This window comes from Oncorhynchus nerka, linkage group LG18 (assembly GCF_034236695.1).
Source record: "Oncorhynchus nerka isolate Pitt River linkage group LG18, Oner_Uvic_2.0, whole genome shotgun sequence".
Taxonomy (NCBI): Eukaryota; Metazoa; Chordata; class Actinopteri; order Salmoniformes; family Salmonidae; genus Oncorhynchus; species Oncorhynchus nerka.
In genome coordinates this window covers 56,083,571-56,105,374 of record NC_088413.1, presented here as the reverse complement: position 1 = coordinate 56,105,374, position 21,804 = coordinate 56,083,571, and the positions used below count along the sequence as shown (strand labels likewise).

Sequence of the window (21,804 nt, the reverse complement as noted above, 5' to 3'; positions counted from 1 at the left end):
TTCTGATAGGAAAGAGCTTCTATTATGCACTCTCTCACTCAATGCAGATCATTTATACTGATACCCTATTGTGTACAAGAGCACAACCCACTCAGACCTGCTTAAGGTGTACAGAGATTTTTTTATATGGGAATGCAACCTGTCAAACCCCATAGTTTCAATCAATGTGTAAGAGTGGTCCACATTTAATGCTTTGTCATGTCTGTATGTGGTTTGTGAGGGCACCACTAAGTGATGGTCATGATCTATAGGCAGGCGTGGCAGCATTATATCTGAGCTCTTCTTTCCATCATGGCTGGGTTTCCCCACAGCCAACACATGGAGTCTAGACAGGAGCCCTGATCCATCCAGCCAGCCTGCCAGTCCTTCACATAATATAGCTGCTCCAATCTAGGCTGTTTTCACTCTTCAGTCCTGCAGCTATTTTACTGAAGAAGTCTAACACCCTTCCTGCCTTCCACACACACAACCTGTCTTGTTCATGTGTGACAATAAAACTTGAAACTGAACACAAAGAGAAGTTACACTCAGCTGGAATCCACGCGGAATCTTCCGGAACATTTTAGCATGGGCCGCCGGCGTGTAATTTTCCAGGCAAAGGGAGCAGGGAATACTTTTGGGGTCCAGGCGGGAAATCCAATACTATTATTAGCTTTAGCAGGAGAAATTGCCCAGGTATTCACCGTTCCAAACCAGAGAGGAAATGTGCTGTTAGCTCCAGCAGTTTGGAGTCGTTTGGCTCTCAGAAAAGGGTGGATGGCAGCATGAATACTGAGAAACAGGGGTTCTAGAATAATATTTTGATTACTCCATCAGTGAGAATATTGTTCATTGTGATAATTCACTCATCCAAGACACTCATGTTTTTAGATTTAACACTAGGTTCCTTACAGTTTGCCGTTGCCACGCCTCATCTGATTTAGTTTATTCAAAAGTGTAGGACAATGTAGTATAACAAAGATAAATGTTGAATAACAAAGAGCTTGGCAGTCTATAGGATCCATGGGGCATGTGTGTCATCATGGGTTTTTGTATGAACTAAAGAACCAACTAAAATCACCCATGCTCACAAATGTCATTCAGTCATCTCTATCATCTGCATTAGTCTATTCCCGCCCCCCTAAGCGACATAATGGACCATTCCAAAGTGACCCATATTTACCCAATAACAGGAGGCTTTGAAAAGGCCCAGATCGAGTTGCAGTTAATGCTCCAGTGGGGCCCGGAGAGTGAAAGATGTTACCGGCCGAAACGGCTTGGGTTTCAGAGGCCTGTGAACAAAAGGCAGCCAGTCCTCTGGGAGAAAAAGAACGAGGGGTAAGGGAGGGAAGGAGGGGGGAGAAAGGTGTAAGTCTAACTTTGTCAAAGCTGGTTCAGTGCACCGTGTATACTGTTAAGTGTCTCATTCACACAGTATGTATAGTAGTCAGTCTATCGTGGTGTGTACCAAACTTCATTGTATGTTTGCAAATGTTCTACCAGGAGTCCGTGAAATATTTGTCTGTATTCATTGTGTGTCTGTAGTCTTCCTCTGTCTGTGTATTCAGTGTCAAGTACAGTCAGTGTTATTTCCACTAAAGAGAAGGGTGATGTGATGGATTGCTGAAGTGTGTGTGTGTGCGCATTCGTTGGAAGCGTCTATGCTGGTGTGTGTATAAAGTAGAGCTTTGGGACGAGATGCACTTACAGGAGCAGAGTTAATGGAGCAGTACTGAACTAACGGGTGGTGTTAGGGGGAGCAGAGTTAATGGAGCAGTACTGAACTAACGGGTGGTGTTAGGGGGAGCAGAGTTAATGGAGCAGTACTGAACTAACGGGTGGTGTTAGGGGGAGCAGAGTAAATGGAGCAGTACTGAACTAACGGGTGGTGTTAGGGGGAGCAGAGTTAATGGAGCAGTACTGAACTAACGGGTGGTGTTAGGGGGAGCAGAGTTAATGGAGCAGTACTGAACTAACGGGTGGTGTTAGGGGGAGCAGAGTTAATGGAGCAGTACTGAACTAACGGGTGGTGTTAGGGGGAGCAGAGTTAATGGAGCAGTACTGAACTAACGGGTGGCGTTAGGGGGAGCAGAGTTAATGGAGCAGTACTGAACTAACGGGTGGCGTTAGGGGGAGAAGACAGACTGTTGGTTTAATGGCTGTAGACTAGAGGACTGGCTGGTGATGATACCCAAAGGTGATTTCACTCTGCATCCTCCTGCTCTCTCTCCATCTCTTGCTCCTTCTCCCCCATTATTCTCTCTCCTCTCTCTTCTCCTCCTTCCTTAGGGGCAGACTGGTATAAAGTTACAGGGCTCTCAGCTTTCTTGGAAGGAATGACCACATGTGTAGCTTGGGGATTAGATTAGCAGGAAGAGCAGACTTAGCCGGACTGGAAATAGACCACTTTTTCACTGTTAAAAAGGCCTAGTACAATATAATCAATAGACGGCACTCATCTGCTGTGGGGAGAGGAGCAGGAAGCCATCGGAGAAGGCCTCCCTCAAGTGCGCCGTGAAGGACCGGCTACAGGGAGCTCGTGCTTAATGAAGTTATTATTAATAATCACTGCGATGCCTGTTTTGGACTTGTGTTGTTTCTCTAGTGGGTGAAGTGGTCTTTATGTACAAAACCCGATCTGCCCTCTCTTTGTATGTCTGGAACTTAACCACTGATGACTAGACTTAATTTTCTGTTAATGTAAGTGCATAGCACATTAGTAAATGCCATATTAATGACCATGTATAGATTATGCTTAGCAGTTGGTTTTTAGATAGTTTTTCCTCGTGAGTTTCCATGATATACAATATATGGAAAATAGACTATGTTAAATACACACTGACACGCATGCAAACTGCCAAAAAGAAATGCTCCATAAACACATACTCCAACACACGTATTCCACACACACACCACCTCCTCCTCCCTCCCAGTTTCACTCTGAGCCTCCCCACAGGTGTTGGGTTACTCTGTAAAGCAGACTGAACCGGAGCACAAATCAGAGGGCTGTCTGTGCTCTCGCTTCCTATTTCACTTTGAAGTTTCCCTGGCTCTCAGGGACAGGGGGCACAAAGCCTGACTCGTGTGGGGGCTTTAGCACTTTCTGCTGGGGCTGTGAGTGTGGGAAAGGAGGGGGGTGAGTGTGTGCTGTCTTTGTTGCTTTGGACCTCAGTCGCTTGAGGACTATGTTAGCTTAGTAGCCAGAGACTGTAGAACCCACTGAGGGAGGCCAAGAGGAGGAGGGAGGAGAGTTGTTCCCCTAGTGCCCACTGAGCTAACTGACAGCCCAGGACCTGAGTGTGTGTGAGGAGGAAGGATTAGAGAGGGTGGGGCTACAGGTCACCCCCCCCAGTGGAAGAGCACTGGTCACCATGGACTAGGGTCTAAGTCGACAGCTCGGCTGTTTTTCCATCTACAGCTCAGAGTGAAAATAAACAGTGACTTGCCATCTTCTGAAAATATGAAATAGGGTCCTTGGTGGGCTAGGGCTACATCTGTACACACTTAAAAATAAAATAAACCCAGAAAGCTATATGGAGTGGCTACGGGTAGAGTTTCTATATCCCACTTTGTCCAGGCTAAAAACATTTCTGCCATGTGCCCGCTCCGCTGCCTACGTAGCTGCTGTGCTGAGTGCTCCGCTGCCTACGTAGCTGCTGTGCTGAGTGCTCCGCTGCCTACGTAGCTGCTGTGCTGAGTGCTCCGCTGCCTACGTAGCTGCTGTGCTGAGTGCTCCGCTGCCTACGTAGCTGCTGTGCTGAGTGCTCCGCTGCCTACGTAGCTGCTGTGCTGAGTGCTCCGCTGCCTGCGTAGCTGCTGTGCTGAGTGCTCCGCTGCCTACGTAGCTGCTGTGCTGAGTGCTCCGCTGCTGTGCTGAGTGCCCGTAGCTGCTGTGCTGAGTGCTCCGCTACCTACGTAGCTGCTGTGCTGAGTGCTCCGCTGCCTACGTAGCTGCTGTGCTGAGTGCTCCGCTGCCTACGTAGCTGCTGTGCTGAATGCTCCGCTGCCTCTCACCTCCTTGGTCGCCTTTTGTCTGATCACTGGTGTAGCCTACAAACAACTTTTCAAACTATTGCATTCCCTCAGTAGGCTATTAAGTATAAGCGCGATTTCCTACAAACGTCATGTTGTACACAACTGCATGAACTATTGCATTCCATTCCTCAGTAAACATAAGTGTGATTTCATGTTTTTTCTTTTCAGGAGGGTAGTAGGCTACAAGCAGCTATTTACATGTTTTACACAAAATACATTGACATGTTCATACAAATTTAAGCTACATCATCATGGTTCAGAAGAGGGTAAGTTAAAAAGTGAAACGTGGGGCAGTGTGGGCAGCAGTTACGTTAGAAAAACCAATGTGTGTGTGTAAAATAACACATGCGCAGAACGTGATCCAGACCCTTAGCGTTGAGAAAGAGGTTTTGGGGGGGGTGTAGCCGGGGTCATTTTTAAAGGCCTCACCACCTATGCACTGTCGAGTGATCTTTACATCACATATACAGTAGTAGGGATGTTGAAGGAGAGGGGATAATAGACTACAGGTGCTTACATTAGGATGTTGCAAAATGATATTTTTAACTGAGACGTTTCTTCTCTCTTTCCGTTTGCAGGTATCTGAACCACGTGCGCATTGCCCAGCCCCAGGACATGGCCCCAGGACCTGTGTGTCATCGAGCCATCCAGGATGCCGTTACTGGACTGACCCCCTCTGGAACTGACACAGAAACTCAGAAATATGATAGGACTCAAATGACACCCCCTCTGTTCTACATTGTGGAGGGAGCTATGGACAGTGGACAGTGGTCTGAAGTCAGATCAGGATGTATATGTTGCCATTTTTGTATGATCTTATTTTTTTATTTAAAAAAACAAACACATGAAGCCAGTTGTTGGATAAGAAAACTATTGAAACAATGCCTATTTGTGGGACCAGTATTTCAAATACAGTCAACACATACCTGTTTGTATGTTCTTTTTAGGTCAAGGCATAACCATGATTTAGATCATGTCAGCCTTATTGACACTATTATAAAATAACATGAACAGAGTTCAAAAATAAAATGTACAATTCAAGGTCTCAGAATGAGCTCCTTGGTCAAATATATTCAATTTGTTGTCTCCGCACACTTTTGTCTCTTTGGGGCTGGTTCTTCTATGGCTTCTGAGGAGAGGACAAATTGTATTAGTATTTTCAGTCTACAGTCTTTCAGAGAGTGCATGTGTGTTATACTATTTAGGGTTGGTGCCAATTCAAATTAAATGTGACATTTCAAATCTTTAATTATATTTGAATTCATTCTTCAAGTTATTGCATTGGAATTTGGACTGTTTGATATAATCTTTGGAATTTCTTATTTGTACATTTCCCAGTTAATGGAATTAATGCACTTAGTATCAAATTGACTGCAGGATTTGTTTGAAATAATTTCAACTTCTATTTCCAATACAGCTAGGCTGTCAGAACAGTGACATAAGCCTGAGGGAATTGGAATTTGTTGGATAATATTGAAGATTTAAATCTCTGAATTCAAAGACTGAAGCTGGAGTCTGAATTGGTGGAATTAACCCCAACCCTGGTACTGTGTGAATGAAAGCTCACCTGTCTGTGTGCTCTCTCTGCTGAAGAGAACCTCTTTGGGGATGGTGAAGCTCACACACATCATCTCCTTGTTGGGGGCCACGTTCCGCACTAGATGTACAGAGCACAGCCCCTCTAGGGAGAACCCCAGGCTGGCTGAGGCCCTTTCCACCACGTCTTTCTGGGGGTCATCCTCCTTAGAGAACCCATAGCAGTGCACCTGCGGCAGATTCACATCACAGGAACGTCCCTGGTCCAGCAGGCCTCTGAAGGCATCCAGGAACTCCAGGGCCAAGGCAGGAAGGTTCATGACCACATGCACACTGACTGTCCCCTTCATCATGACAGGCAGCTGCTGCTTCAGTGGCCCCTGGATGAAGGCCCTGCCATCCAGGTTAAAGGTGGTGACCTTACGCTCCACCTTGTTCAGTTTGCAGTTGTGCTGCAACCAGCGGTGAGACTCGGGGTTGAGGTCGTTGGCCAGCACAGTGCAGCCACGGCGGGCAGCGGGGATGGCAAAAGGACCCACTCCAGCAAACACATCCAGCACAGTGTCACCGCGTTTCAGAAGAGCCACCACACGCTCATGCTCGGTGCTAAGACGAGGGTTCCAATACACACGGGAGAAATCAAACTCGTATGTCACGCCGTTCTCACGCACCTGCAACAATGAGAGGGAGGGTAAGGGAGGAATGCAATGCCCACGCCTCTGATTTCATGATGAAATATGTTTAATCAAAAGCACAATCTCATAGGACTTACTTTAGCCACCATATTTTCCTCTCCAGCCATCACCTCCATCTTGAAGTTGCGGTAGGCGGAGTCGATGGTGTTGGTCTTATTGACCACACAGGTCACCCCGGGGTTCTTATCCATTATGACTTGGCCTGGTAATGGATTTGCAAGACTGCATCATGTCAGTAAAACAATGAATCGGCACTATCGTATTCCTCACACACACACTTAACGTATTTCATCTGTAGCTAATTGACCACTCAGGAAATACAATCCTGGGAGCGTGGTCAGGGATTCAAGAGCATAAAATACATAACCTGTCAATAGCATTACTGTTACCCATGCCTGTCTTCTGACAGATTGTTGTGATGCAGAATAGTACATTATGTTTGTGGCACACTCACCTATGAGGTTTCTGTAGGGCAGCTGGTGCTCCCGCAGGTTCATGTGCGCAATGTGACCCACTCGACTAAACCCCGAGGTGACGTCTTGGCCTTCTGGCAGCACAGCGCGCAGAACCTCCTCACTCTTCAGGTTGTCATAGGTCAGCCGCAGCTCGTACCGCTGGAGCTCTTGAGGTACTCCAAATGACTGCAACGCCTCGGCTTCTGCATCGCTGAATGAGCTGGGTGAGGAGACACTGGCAGGGTCCAGCAACAAGAGCCTCTCGTCATCGCTGCCTTCAACCTCAACCACTCTTCGTATGCCCGGGCGCTGGAGTGCTACTTTTTTCAGGCTCTTAACCAATTTATTGAGGACTTCTTTTGGCACACGCAGGGCTGGGACAATAACTGTCTGGGAGAAGACTTCTTTATCCAAACAGGTCATACCTCGGACCTCAGGAGGAGCGGTGTATAGGCTGGGATCCATCCCGCTGTGTTGATGCTGCTCAAGCATCGGCTTCGAAACACTCTCAGAACAAGTTGATGCTCGGTCCGGCTGCAGGACCACTGAACACAGTGTCCGGTATCGATAGCGAGATTTCACGCAGTTTTGAGTTTGTAGTAGTGAGAAGATACTAGGAACAATCCTGCAAAGACAAATCGTAGAGGTCTCCTTAAAATATGACCTAAATATCAACATTAGAAAAATGACTAACTAATAGATATGACAAATGATTGGCAAACAACATTGAATGCTTAATTGTTGTTAATATTATTGCATGGAAAGATCATTACTTTATTCAATAAAACCATAAACATTAAAACGCATTCCCCACCTCAACATCGCTTCTGCAGAGCACGCGCATGTTTAGACGTCATCATTAGTGGACTTGCTGTGCATTTCTAGCCAATCCGCGACGAATAAAACCGAAGCGTTTTCATGTCATATGACCACCTCAAATCAGCTGTGAGAAGTTGCATATACGGGTCCTCATAGTGGAGTCGATTTAGTTGGTTAAAGGAAACGCTGTATCCACCAGGCACCACGAACTGCACAGATGAGGTAGCTATTGTATTGGTTGTTGTAAGTAACTTACTACTAACCTCTCGCTTGAGGTCAAATCACCCGGACACTGATTATCAATGTAGAAGGCACCACCGTTCACACTGATCATGGCAACGAGACCACCCCTCTCCAGGGAAATGTAAGTGAGCATTCAGCCTCTAGCCAGGAATTAAGAGGCATCAGTTTAATAATTGTGTACTCACTTATTGGCATCCAGGATTTCGTTAACGTTTCTTTCTTCAACAGGCGTAGGATCCCTTGTATGTTCCACGGTTACATCTAGCCCACTACAATTGATTTCTAGTAGCTATGCAGCCTATTATAAAATGGGTGGTTCTAGCCCAGAATGCTGATTGGCTGACAGCCGTGGTATATCAGACCGTATACCACGGCTATGACAAAACATTTATTTTTACTACTCTAATTATGTTGGTAACTAGTTTATAATAACAATAAGGCACCTCAGGATATGTGGCCAATATAGCACGGCTAAGGGCTGTATCCAGGCTCTCTGCGCAGCGTCATGACTAAGAACATCACTTAGCCGTGGTATATTGGCCATATAACGCACCCCCTCAAGCCTTGTTGCCTAATTATAAACGGGTGGGTCTAATCCTGGTTGCTGATTGGTTAAAACCGCATTCCAGCTGGTGTCTATTCTATGTGTGACCACCAGCTAAAGCTATTAATGCCTATTTACTATCTCCCATTACTTTTAGACTAGAAATTGGTTTTCAATAGTGGAGATTTGTATAAAACTTGGTCTGCCTGACATTTGCAACATTGTTTAAATATTGAAATTCGATCTCCAGCTGTAAAATAGTCAGAAAGGAGGACTGGCAGGTAGGTAGTGGACATGAATCACATGCTCAATCTGTTCAATTCTATTTCACATGACAACTTTAGTTCCACTTGCATTGTCTCTCTCAGCACTTTGGAAATCATGCACATTCTAATCTCATGTTTGTCATTGCAAGTCCACATTTTACAGTGGTTTGGCCCCAGGGAGTTACAGTACACAACTCACTAGAATTCATGTTTTTTTATTTATTCTCGAGTAAACAGATGGTGACTGTTAGGCTATGTATTTCTTGCTGTTTTCGATGTGGGGCCATTCCACTTTAACGGAATTAGGCTGAAACTTTCAACGTTTTAACAAACCATAACTCTATGCACTAGGACTACTTTGAACAATTTACACAGAAAATCTTACAAAAACACTTAATGGAAGAACTGTACAGATGCTAAATTTGGTAACAGAATTACAGCAAAATCTCCCTCTGTATTAAGATTCAAAGATGTCTGCAGAAATAATGGGGTGTCAGCAATGAACTGCCTACACATTAGACTGTTACCAAGGCTACCCCATGGATATTCAGTTTAAAAGAAGTCTGCCTGAAAAGAGTCTCTATAAGCCAGCATTTTGAGGAAAATGATATTTCCTTTTTTACCGGTTTTCTGTGGTGTTGGTATTTTTGATGGTAGGAGGTGGGGTGTCCCTGGAAAGTGTTGTTTACCCAACATTATGTGGCGCCAATGGGTTCTGTAGCTTGTATTTTTAATCTCCTGACATGTTGCACTTGATGCACAATAAGTAAACAATAGCCGAACGTAGTTGACTGAAGCACGTTTCCTCACAATCAGCTGGAAGTGTTTGTGAAATTTGCCTGCTGATTGTGTGGGACGATGTTCGGTTAGGCTCATCTATATAGTGTTTATCACGTGTGAATTGCGTCGGTATTGAAAATAGAAAACCAGAAATACAAATCGATATACAGACCAGCGTACTGACGGTTAAGTTGATAACACTTCCCAGTGGTTATTTTGTGTCAGACATGGGGACAAATTCTGAGGTCAGTAAATTGAAATTACTTTTGTTTAACATTCTGACTTGTAATGGGTCTGTTCGGGAATGCTAAGCATGTATGTTAGAGACGAAAGTGTAAGTATTTAATAATCGGATTCTAAAATAGGCTAAGCTAAGACATGACTCCTTGAGTTTGAAAACATTTATTTAGGTTATTAAACTACAGTAAGTGGAGTGGATTTACACCCGGTAACAGAATTAGAGTAACAGAATTATCTCTTGGGTCCCTGATCTTTACTATACATAAATGCATAATTATGGATATGAATATCATTCTCTTCATAGTGATGTGTCCTAAATAGGTACACAAAGGTAGAAATATGCAATATTGCATTTATTTTAATTTTTAATTTATTTAACTAGGCAAGTCAGTTAAGAACAAATTCTTATTTTCAATGACGGCCTAGGAACAGTGGGTTAACTGCCTGTTCAGGGGCAGAACGACAGATTTTGTACCTTGTCAGCTCGGGGATTTGAGGCTACCCTGCTGCCCCATGGGCCGCTCCATGGGAATTATTCAACACACTGGCTATTAGTTTGAGGTCCGCCACCAAGCTAGACCAAATTTGGTTGGTCCAGATCGGGCCAAATCTGAACCAATCATAGATGTCTATGTTTCACAAGTTTGGACATCACAGTACATTATATTATACTGTACTCTAGTGTGCTCTACTGTACTGAACTCTACTTTTCTTTACTGTACTGTGGTGCCCAAACATGTGAAACATAGATGTCCATGATTGGTTCAGATTTGGTCCATTCACCAATCATAGACGTCTATATTTGGGCCAAATCAAGGCCGGTTTGAACAAGCCCAAAAAACGATGTCAGTGGATGTAGAAATCTAGGCCAGGGTCGACTGACCAAATTTCAAATACTTTTCGACGTCCAATGTCGGTGGGTGCGGATGCTGGTTACAGTAAATGGGAAGAGAGAGGGGGCTCATGGGTAGGAGTCAGTGAGACCTGGGAGAGGTAACATTAACTGGAGAGAGAGGGGGCTCATGAGTAGGAGTCAGTAAGACCTGGGAGAGGTAACATTAACTGGAGAGAGGGAGGGTTGTCCATACTGTTTTCACACTCGCTTTGACCACGACAGAAAGGGAAAGAAAACCGTTATGAGCTGAACATGACAGTATGCCAGTGGAAGGGAGAACCGTAGCAGGTGATCAAACTGTGGTTTGTGACTACTATGATTCCCCATTGTAACAAATGTAATTACAGTAATTCCGTTACTGATTTTTCAGTTATTCTGTTACCAAGTTGGTAACAGAATTACAAGTTTTAATCACTTAATTCATAAACAAAAATGGATATCAGAAAAACAATAATACATTTGTAGGTCTACCTTTACTTGTTACTTCTGTAAACTTTCCTTATCCTCCCTCCTCATGCGGTAGAGAAATTAGAAAATGTCTTTAAAAAAAAATCCTTGTGCATTGAAATTCCTTTACCAGAACCCAACATATCTTTAACTTCTAAGACTTTTTGTGGTAGCTGTTTTCTAAGACTCCTTTTCAATCTGTTTGACCAGAAATCAAAGCCATTACTTATGCCTAATTTTTAAGATGAAAAATGTATCTATGCCTTAATTTCACAAAATGTAAAGGCTCTTAGCTTTCATTTGCCACCCAATTTGATATGTTCCTATGAACTTCCCATGTTGCTGCTCATGGGACCTTTTTACAGGGAAATGACCTGATAAACATGATTTATTTATCACACATCCCACTGTAAAGTGACGCTAAAGAGACCCCTAGAGTTATTGACGAGACAAATAATGACCCCTAATATGAGGTCAAGAATTGCAACACAAGTCTTTAAAATGACTGACGGTTACTCGTTATGATGACTGATTACAGCTCAACAAACAGGCCTACAAGGGAAGTGGAGCACCTCAGATATTTCAGTGCAGCACAGAGGGAGCCTATCCTCTAGCTAGTTCACATATCCCCTCTTGTAGTTAAGGCTAAGGGAACTCTGTCATAAAGATCTGTTTTGAAGGCCTATGTCAAAATGCCGATCACTCTTAGAGAGCACTACAGGTCCATTACTGCATACTCTGATAACCCCAAACTTCCCCTGCATTATTAGTCTGCTGTATATTTATCCCTCCTGATGTAATAATAGCGCACTTCCTATCCACCACTGCTGGAACCATGACTATATCAGATCCAATAACTCCTAGGTTAATCCAGACTCTCATACTCTGGTTTGCTTTGACATTGACACCAGGGTTGTGGCTGGATCTCCAGGATATCCCCTATTAGAGGCCAAACCGAACCAGGCATCATCGTCAATACACCCAGCTCTGGCAGCTGTCCTGCAGGCTAGGGCTCAAATCCACTCTCCTCATGTCCTATTCCATTCACTGATCCCACACTACATTCCACTGCAGTGTTCTCATCACAGTAGCACAGTGGGTCTCAGAAAGCTTTCCTCTAAATTGATTCACTTCCTGGATTATGTTAGAATTTGACATTGTTCTTTCATGTAATAGTACATTATTTTATAGTGAGCTGATTGATTTGACTGAGCTATCTGTATGTTTACCCCCCCCCCCCCCCCCTTTCTCTTCTGTCTCTCTCTCTCTTGCTCTATTATCTCTCCAGAGGAGGCAAGGGATAAAGGGGCCTCCTTCATCTGTCTTCAATCTGATGAAGGTCATCATGGGCAGTGCCATCCTGGACCTGGCCTACGCAATGGCCAACACCGGTATAGTGAGCTTCGGGTGAGTAGAACAGATAGAAGCATATTTTAAAGTTAAAATATAGAGCTGCCCCCTAACTCCTTCGTTTTGTGCTCACTATTCAGCTCTTTCTCTAGAAGCTCCACGCCTCTACACCTATCTCCTTTAGTAGCGAAATGATAACTGTAGGTTGTTCTAGATGTAGTAATTTGAGCTGCAGGGACCGAGTGGACAGGAGTCAGTATTTTACATCAGTGTGTCACTTTAATGTGAATGTGGTGAATATTGGCTCCTGTCCACTCGGTCCCTGCAGTTGCTGCTAGTGTCCAGTCTGGCAGCTTACTCTATACACCTCCTACTGATGCTGTGTGATCTAACAGGTGAGTTGGCATTCAGATCTCCACTCAAACATCAGTTGAATTTCATTAGGCTGCCACTGTGTAATGTCCATTTAGCTCTTTAAAAAAAATTAAAAAAGTTTTATTTAGTATTTTTTTCATTTGTATTTCTTATTCACTCTATATACGAACAACAACTTAGATGCACACAAACAATGACTACATCTCATCTGCCCAGTCCTGCATGCTCACCCCCCATCCCTAGTGCCTACATTATTGTTTTCCACTTGGCCTTAAATTGTAACCATTTGTATTCCTCGGTCGCCCATGCTATTTCATTATTTCAATACAAAATCATTAGATGTTTTCATTGTGTTAATAATGGCACTTTGATTTTCAAGTTTAGTACATGTTTTTTCAAGATGAGTGATGAGAAGCGAATCGTCCAGACTATTGGGTATCTCATGACACCCCCATGTGCCATGTCTTGAAATATGCAGACCGATGGATATTTGTTCTTTACATTGTAAAACTTCTGTCACCCAACTTTCTCGCTCCGCCCACAACTTCCGGAATTTGTAGCATCCCTAGAAAGCATGGATTATTGAGTCATTAGTTTTACACTTAGTACATGACTCTGCCGTTGTGCTGTAGAATTTGTGAGTTTTGTCTCTTGTATAATACATTCTATACTTCAGTTTATACTGTATTTTCGTTAGTTATGCTCCAATCAGTTATTTTTACGTCTGGGTTCCAATAGTTTATATTTTTTTCTTAGAGATTGTCAGTTGGATATGCTCTCTGCAAGGTTTTCTATATCTTCCCTATCATATATCTTCCCTATCATATATCTTCCCTATCATATATCTTCCCTATCATATATCTTCCCTATCATATGAACATACTTTTCAGACTGAAATAAGATTCCCTCAAGGTTGTTTTGATGTCCAAAAGATTTCAAATCTACATTTCGTGATAAGTTGCATGTATTTGAAACTATCTACATTGGTCACCCCAAAATTACTTTTTAATTTTATCAACCAGATACATTTATTTCCTGTTACCAAGTCATTTACAGTTTATATGCCTTTAGTTTTCCTTGTGGACCAATTTATTGTTGAATTCTGAAAAGCTATCCAGCTATCCAAGGATTGTTCCATAGGGTTGTGTTTTTAGGACTGGTTCTTGTAGAATACGTTTCATTGTTATAGTGTTCTTAACTATGAAGTTAATGTTTTTATCTTTATCCTCTGAAAATAAACACGTAAAATGATTCTGGAGATGCGCATCTTCAGTATGTACCCATTGTTCCCATTTGGTGCATTTAACTATATATAAAAGCCTTTGTTAGCGAGTTGAAACAATTCCAAGTCGAAGGTTTAAACTCTCAGACTTAGGAAGATGTGAGAGATGTTTTATTTGCCCATTTACAGTCATATGACCGAGTGTACTTTTTTAAAAGAATGTCTTCGGTGGGGTAATTGGTAATACCGAAAATAAATGCAAAAACCTTGTCAGCCATGCCGTTCTACAGAGGTTTATTCTACCTGGAAGATTTGAATTGAATTAGATCTGCTTTCATATTGTTGAGTAATGGAATATTTATTTGTTTGTTACTTATTAAGAATCCTAAGGATTCAATATTTTTGTGGTCAACTTAAAGGATTGCTGGGGATCGTCAGTTATTATTTTTCCTATTGCCATTATTTAGTTTTTTCCACCTTTTTATTTTATATCCTCAGATGTTTTAAATTATTATGAAAATATTTTCATAAAATGTATTTCAGCTGGAAAGGTGAAAGCTTCCAAAGTTTTGAATAGAAAAGTCCATTCAAGGTGGTTGAAAGTTTTCAGCATGAACAGCCATTTATTGATAAATCTGTCTTGTTTGTTTGCGTATTGTATTAAACTGTGCATTCGGAAAGTATTCAGACCACTTGACTTCTTACACATTTTGTTACGTTACAGCCTTATTCTAAAATTGGGTCCTCTGATCCTCAAAACGTTCTACAGCTGAAACATCGAGAGCATCCTGACTGGTTGCATCACTGCCTGGTACGGCAATTGCTCGGCCTCCGACCGCAAGGCACTACAGAGGGTAGTGCATACGGCCCAGTTCATCACTGGGGCTAAGCTGCCTGCCATCCAGGACCTCTACACCAGGCAGTGTCAGAGGAAGGCCCCAAAAAATTGTCAAAGACCCCCAGCCACCCCAGTCATAGGCTGTTCTCTCTACTACTGCATGGCAAGCGGTACCGGAGTGCCAAGTCTAGGACAAAAAGTATTCTCAACAGTTTTTATCCCCAAGCCATAAGACTCGTGAACAGGTAATCAAATGGCTACCTGGACTATTTGCATTGTGTGCCTCCCTCCAACCCCTCTTTTACGCTGCTGCTATTCTCTGTTCATCATATATATGTAACGGATGTGAAACGCTAGCTTAGTTAGCGGTGGTGCACGCTAAATAGTGTTTCAATCGGTGACGTCACTTGCTCTGAGACCTTGATGTAGTGGTTCCCCTTGCTCTGCAAGGGCCGCGGCTTTTGTGGAGCGATGGGTAACAATGCTTCGTGGGTGACTGTTGTTGATGTGTGCAGAGGGTCCCTGGTTCGCGCTCGGGTATGGGCGAGGGGACGGTCTAAAGTTATACTGTTACATATACATAGTCACTTTAACTATACATTCATGGACATGCTACCTCAATTGGCCTGACCAACCAGTGCCCCCGCACATTGGCTATCTGCATTGTGTCCCGCCACCGACCACCCGCCAACCCCTCTTTAACGCTACTGCTGCTCTCTGTTTATCATATGCATAGTCACTTTAACCATATCTACATGTACATACTACCTCAATCAGCCCAACTAACCAGTGCCTGTATATAGCCTCACTGTTTTTAGCCTCTCTACTGTATATAGCCTCACTGTTTTTAGCCTCTCTACTGTATATAGCCTCACTACTGTTTTTAGCCTCTCTACTGTATATAGCCTCACTGTTTTCTAGCCTCTCTACTGTTATTTTTCACTGTATTTTTACTGTTGTTTTATTTCTTTACCTACCTATTGTTCACCTAATACCTCTTTTTGCACTGTTGGTTAGAGCCTGTAAGTAAGCATTTCACTGTAAGGTCTACCTACAACTGTTGTATTCAGCATTTCACTGTAAGGTCTACCTACAACTGTTGTATTCAGCATTTCACTGTAAGGTCTACCTACAACTGTTGTATTTGGCGCACGTTACAAAAACTTTGATTTGAAATTAATAAAATAATAATAATAATAATATATATATATATATATAATTACATAAGTGTTCAGACCCTTTGCTATGAGACTTGAAATTGTGCTGAGGTACATGGTGTTTCCATTTATCATCCTTGATCTTTCTACAACTTGATTGGAGTACACTTGTGGTAAATTCAATTGATTGGACATGATTTGGAAAGGCACACACCTGACTATAGAAAAAGGTCCCACAGTTGACAGTGCATGCCAGAGCAAAAATCAAGCCATGAGGTCGAAGGAATTGTCTGTAGAGCTCGGAGACAGGATTGTGTCGAGACACAGATCTGGGGATGGGTACCAAAACATTTCTGCAGCATTGAAAGTGCCCAAGAACACAGTGGCCTAGATTCTTAAATGGAAGAAGTTTGGAACCACCTAGACTCTTCCTAGAGCTGGCTGCCTGGCCAAACTGAGCAATCGGGGGAGAAGGCCCTTGGTCAGGGAGGTGACCAAGAACCTGGTGGTTACTCTGATAGTGTTCCTCTGTGGAGATGAGAGACCCTTCCAGAAGGACAACCATCTCTGCAGCACTCCACCAATAACGCTTGGAGTTTGCCAAAAGGCACTGTGGCAAAAAAGGGGCCGAGTGATAAATGGCAGATATGTGAGGGCAGAACTAATAACCGGGCATCACATTAAAATGGCCACCCCGACCAGAACTACAGATCACAAAATGGCCAACCGCCAAAACTACAATTCCCCAAAGCAAGGGGAACACTCCGATAAGGGGTCAAGACAAACCTGGAAGATGTAGAGGAAGGGGCTGGGGGATATGTGAATCAAAGAGAAAGTGACTATATATATATATATATATGTATGTGTGTGTGTTGGATTTGCCATGTGTGACCTGGACTGTTTTGGACTTACCCGTTGGCGTTTGGACCTACCGAGAACCCGATTCGTGTACCGAACCCTGCTATCTTTGACCCATTCTTGCGGCCTGGGTGGACCAGGATGGAGAAACCAACACACAGGTCAGTACCTGTTTGAAAGAACTCTCATTCTGGTGTGATTTTGGTGACGGTCTCCCTCTTAATTTGTGACAAACTCTCCTAACCTTGAAGAGGTTTGTCACACGTGGTGGAGAATGCAGGCAAAGTGTGGTCTGAAGTGGATAAAAGGACTAACTGTACCGCTGGTTAGGTAGGGATATTTTTTTTTGTCAAGTTATTACTCCAAAGCGGGGTCAGGTTTTTCTGTGGCTTTGTTTGGTTCGTACATTTTGCTCAGGGAAAATGCATATGGAGGGAGCCATACAGGCCCTGTTACAGGCAGCGGCAGCCCAACGAGGCAACTAGAGCTCAACAAATAGCTCATCGGGATGCAATGCGAATGCATCAGGACACGTTACAGGTCCAGCACCGCACCAACCAGCTGCTCAGAGAAAAGCAAGAGAGAAACACCCGGAAGTTAAGAGAAGATCTAAAGAGGCTAGCGGCCAAAATTGGGGCTCAGTTACCAGCTGTAAATACCCAGAGGCTGGCCTATCATTTTCTTCAAAAAATGACAAAGCAGGACTATGTGGAAGCGTACCTCACCATCGAAAGGACAGCAGAGAGAGAGAAGTGGCCAAAACAAGAATGGGCAGGCACAGGCGTATTTCGACCTGGAGTTGAAAGATGCACAGGATTACGATAAAAGGAGAGATTCTGGGAGTGACCGATACCCTGAGGGCACATTGCTTCCACCAGTGGGCCAATAGACCTGACCCCCACCCCCCCGAACAAAGCTGTTCAAGTTGATTCACCTGGCACGGAAATGGTTGCGACCAGAGACCCGTTCATCCATCGAGACCATCGTAGTCGACTAGTTTTTAGGGAAGTCTACCCCGAGAATTTCCACGATGGGTTGGCCAGAACGAGGTACTTTCCGCCAACCATGGTTGAACGGTATTGTATGGCAGTTACAGGAAGAAAGATCCCCATTCTCCTAACCTGGGCGAACCAGAGGACGGGTAAGACTGTTCCAGCATTGGGAGGGGGAAGAAAGCAGCGTGGGGCCGTGAGGAAGAATCAGACTGGGGGCGAGACACTACGGGGAAAAATCCGGAAACTGGGACTTGGGACCCTGTTTTCTGTTTCAATTGTAATTGATCGGGACATATTGTAGCATACTGCCCTATTAAAGAAGAGCCAATGCAATGTAACCTCGGTGAAAAAGAAGAAACTGATATTGTATGCGTGTCCTGTGTTAACCACTGTACTTGAAAGACCAAGAAACTAACATATGTGCATGGTGAAGGTTGAAGGGAAAGAGGTTGCAGCCCTTTGATTCCGGCAGTATTTTAACTGGTCGTTGCAAACCTTGTGCCGACTCATAAACTGGATACAAGTCACGATGTCAGTGTTACGTGCATTCATGGGAATACCTGCCCGTACCCCACAGCCTTAATGAGCATACAAACCTAGGACGGGCTGCTGGATTATGAGGTCGGCGTGGTCCCAAAGATGCCATATGATGTAATACTGGGTAGACCTAGCTCATGGGCATATTCTGGGTAGACACCTCAGTGTCGATAAAACCCAAGACCGGATTGTAAGGAAGTTTTACTGGCCAGGAATTCAGGCTGCGGTGGCTCGACATTGTGGAGAGTGCGCTGAGTGCCAGTTAACAGCTCCCCGACCAGCTTTTAGAAGTCTGTTTGTGCCACTCCCCATAATCAAAACGCCATTTGAGAGGATATCGATGGACATAGTGGGCCCACTTCCCAAATCCGTCTTTGAATGTCCTTGAGTGGCCCGGACTTGAACTCGATTGAACATCTTTGGAGAGACCTGGAAATATTTGGCAAGCGACACTCCCCATCCAAACTGACAGAGCTTGAGAGGATCTGCAGGAAATAATGGGAGAAATTCCCCAAATACAGGTGTGCCAAGCTTGTAGCGTCATACCCAAGAAGACTCGAGGCTATAATTGCTGCCAAAGGTGCTTCAACAAAGCACCGAGTAAAGGGTCTGAATACTTATGTAAATGTAATATATTCTTTATTACAAACATCTCTAAAAAAACCTGTTTTGCTTTGTCATTATGGGGTATTGTATGTGGATTGATGAGAAAAAAATCACAATTGAATCAATTTTAGAACAAGGCTGTAATGTAACAATGTTGGAAAAAGTCAATGGGTCTGAATACTTTCCGAATGCACTGTATGTATCAAGTTTGGTAGGACTTTTGCTTATAAGCTTCGTGGTTTAATTTAACTTGAATAACTGTTTTAAAAGGAAGTTTCTAAATTTGATTGAACTTTTGCGGAGTATGAGATTATCATTCCCCTAATGTACGCCTTAAAGGCATCCCTAATTATATTGGGGGTCTGCTTTATTCTGTCATCTGTCTACATTTGTCATTTATTATTTAGTCCATGTATTTGAATACATTTCGGGTCCAGAAGATGCACTCTGTTCATTCTCCAAATTCTGTAACTAAGAGTATTTTCTATTGGTGTAATTAACATTTACATTTACATTTAAGTCATTTAGCAGACGCTCTTATCCAGAGCGACTTACAAATTGGTGCGTTCACCTTAAGACATCCAGTGGAACAGCCACTTTACAATAGTGCATCTAAATATTTTAAGGGGGTGAGAAGGATTACTTTATCCTATCCTAGGTATTCCTGAAAGAGGTGGGGTTTCAGGTGTCTCCGGAATTGACTTGTCCTGTAGTTTGTTCCACCATTGGGGGCCAGAGCAGCGAACAGTTTTGATGGGCTGCGCAGGAACTTTTCCTCAGTGGTAGGGAGGCGAGCAGGCCAGAGGTGGATGAAGTGCCCTTGTTTGGGTGTAGGGCCTGATCAGAGCCTGGAGGTACTGAGGTGCACAGCTCCGTAGGCAAGACCATGGTCTTGTAGCGGATGCGAGCTTCAACTGGAAGCCAGTGGAGAGAGCGGAGGAGCGGGGTGACGTGAGAGAACTTGGGAAGGTTGAACACCAGACGGGCTGCGGCGTTCTGGATGAGTTGTAGGGGTTTAATGGCACAGGCAGGGAGCCCAGCCAACAGCGAGTATTAAGAATTAAGAATTAATTAAGAATTGAGAATTAAGCATGACACCAGAGAATGATCCGATATCCCTATATCATGAATGTTTTAAACTAGTAAATTGATGAGTGCATTTTTGGAAATAGAAATGTAGTTGATTCTTGAATAGCTTTTCTTACTTGGAATGGTGAGGCAGATTTACATAAATACTCATTAGATTTTATTTGCCGTGCTCACTTCCTTAGCCAATATTGGTGTTGAAAGTGATCATTAACATAACACTGTTTAGCATAAACTCATAAAACAGCCAACAGAGTGAATGATGCTTCTGACGAGTTTTGGGTTCCCATCATCTTGCTCCACTTCATAGTTTTTCTTACTTGGAGAAAAAAGGAGTAGACTTTTGTAGTTGGGAATAGTGATCTTTAGGTGTCCTGTAAATTATTTGTAGGGATTACATTTTTCAGCCTCTTTAGAGGTGTCTGTCAATCATTTGTGTGAATTAGGTCACCTGCTAAAATAATAGTTCCTATCTGGATTTTTTTATTTCAGCTTTATTTAACTAGGCAAGTCAGTTAAGAACAAATTCTTATTTTCTATGATGGCCTAGGAACAGTGGGTTAACTGCTGTGTTCAGGGGCAGAACGACAGATTTTTACCTTGTCAGCTTGGGGATTCAAACTTGCAACCTTTCGGTTACTAGCCCAACGCTCTAACCACTAGGCTTACCCTGCCGCCCCATTTGATCTAATATAGCTTGAATTTTGTCTAAAATTGTGGGATATACAAAGAAATCAGTGTAAGGTATAATTCAACATCAGAAAAGTTCATTTTTACATTATCTATAGTATTCTCCTTAATCAGGTAAGAAATAGCCCTATGTTATGATTTATTGATTCTGATATTAGTGAAAATCTGTTTTGTATGCCTAGTACAGTACTACACAGAACACTGTTATGGAATCTATTTAGAATCTACGTTGGAAATAATCTATCATACAAGTAACCCCCTTTCAATTATGTTTATTCTTGTTGGAGTTAATTCACATCCAAAACTTGAGGGAAGGTCAGCTTTGCTTCTTTGCTCGTACATTTTGTTCTCAATGTTGCACCCTTGGATGTAGTTCCACTGTCACATTTTGAAATGAAGTAGCACCATTAAAAAGTAACATGTCTCAGATCACTGTGAGGTGGATGTGGGTGGCTCCGTTTACAGTCTGAGGCTGTGACATCACTGAGTATCAGATGGGTCTCGGGTGGGGAGTGGGAGGGGCTAAGCCTGGGCACATTTCCTGTAACTGCTAGTTTGACTAGTGTTTACTGCAGTCAAACTGGGACTCCTGCTGGAAAACAAAGCGCCCTTCACCACTACCACTTCCCTGTGTGGCCATTGGCCTGAGTCCCTGATAACCTTTAACGCCAAGCCACTGTCCCCTCTGGCTCTTTCCATATGGAGCTGGAACACACTAATTGGTCTGATGGTGACCCTCCCAGTCCCACCTTTCACAATGATGAGAGACCTAATGGGAGCCCCCCTCCTACCTACCTACCTCCCTTCCTCCCTCAGCCCTACTTCTCACACAGATGGGAGCCGAGATGATCTCTCTTGCTCACTCATTAGCAGGAGGGCTGAGTGGGTTATTATTGCCATGCCCTGTGGAATGTTTGTGGTTGTCCCAGCATGGAACAGTGTGTGAGGGCCTATGCACTGCCATGCCCCCCTGCGTCTGTCCACACGCTTGGCCCCCTTTTTATAAGGGGTGCATTTAGCCCCACTCTGGGTAAACACTTATCTACCCTGCCAAAGGCTGATGGGCCAATTTACCTTAATTACTGCATGGCTTAGGGCTCTCACAGACCCCCGCCCCCTCTCTTGATGAGATGAAAGTGCCTCTGGGCTGTGTTAA

At 43.6% G+C, this 21,804-nt stretch overlaps 2 protein-coding genes and 1 long non-coding RNA gene across 5 annotated transcripts in view; 2 read left to right on the top strand and 1 right to left on the bottom strand.

Moving 5' to 3' along the window:
- LOC115146163 (CDK-activating kinase assembly factor MAT1-like) overlaps positions 1–4,674 on the top strand; it is an 89,527-nt gene extending 84,853 nt beyond the window's left edge. Inside the window, exon 5 of the mRNA XM_065004206.1 lies at positions 4,593–4,674. The gene's annotated coding sequence lies outside the window, so the exon portion shown is untranslated. The remainder of the gene's footprint in view (positions 1–4,592) is intronic.
- A 141-nt stretch (positions 4,675–4,815) lies between these two features.
- On the bottom strand, positions 4,816–7,617 carry LOC115146162 (tRNA (guanine(37)-N1)-methyltransferase-like). The gene is made up of 5 exons (XM_029688054.2): positions 7,515–7,617; positions 6,700–7,325; positions 6,323–6,447; positions 5,582–6,221; positions 4,816–5,143 (listed from the first exon to the last, which is right to left on the bottom strand). The coding sequence occupies exons 1-5, from the start codon at positions 7,520–7,522 to the stop codon at positions 5,088–5,090; spliced, it is 1,455 nt and encodes a 484-aa protein (XP_029543914.1). The 5' UTR covers positions 7,523–7,617; the 3' UTR covers positions 4,816–5,087.
- The window catches only part of LOC115146164 (uncharacterized), a 37,798-nt gene continuing 23,604 nt past the window's right edge, over positions 7,611–21,804 (top strand). Inside the window, exons 1-2 of one of the 3 annotated variants that reach the window (XR_010459759.1) lie at positions 7,611–7,883; positions 12,223–12,341. This is a non-coding gene — a long non-coding RNA (uncharacterized LOC115146164). The remainder of the gene's footprint in view (positions 7,884–12,222; positions 12,342–21,804) is intronic. The other 2 variants (XR_003866100.2, XR_010459758.1) reach the window with 2 other exon arrangements.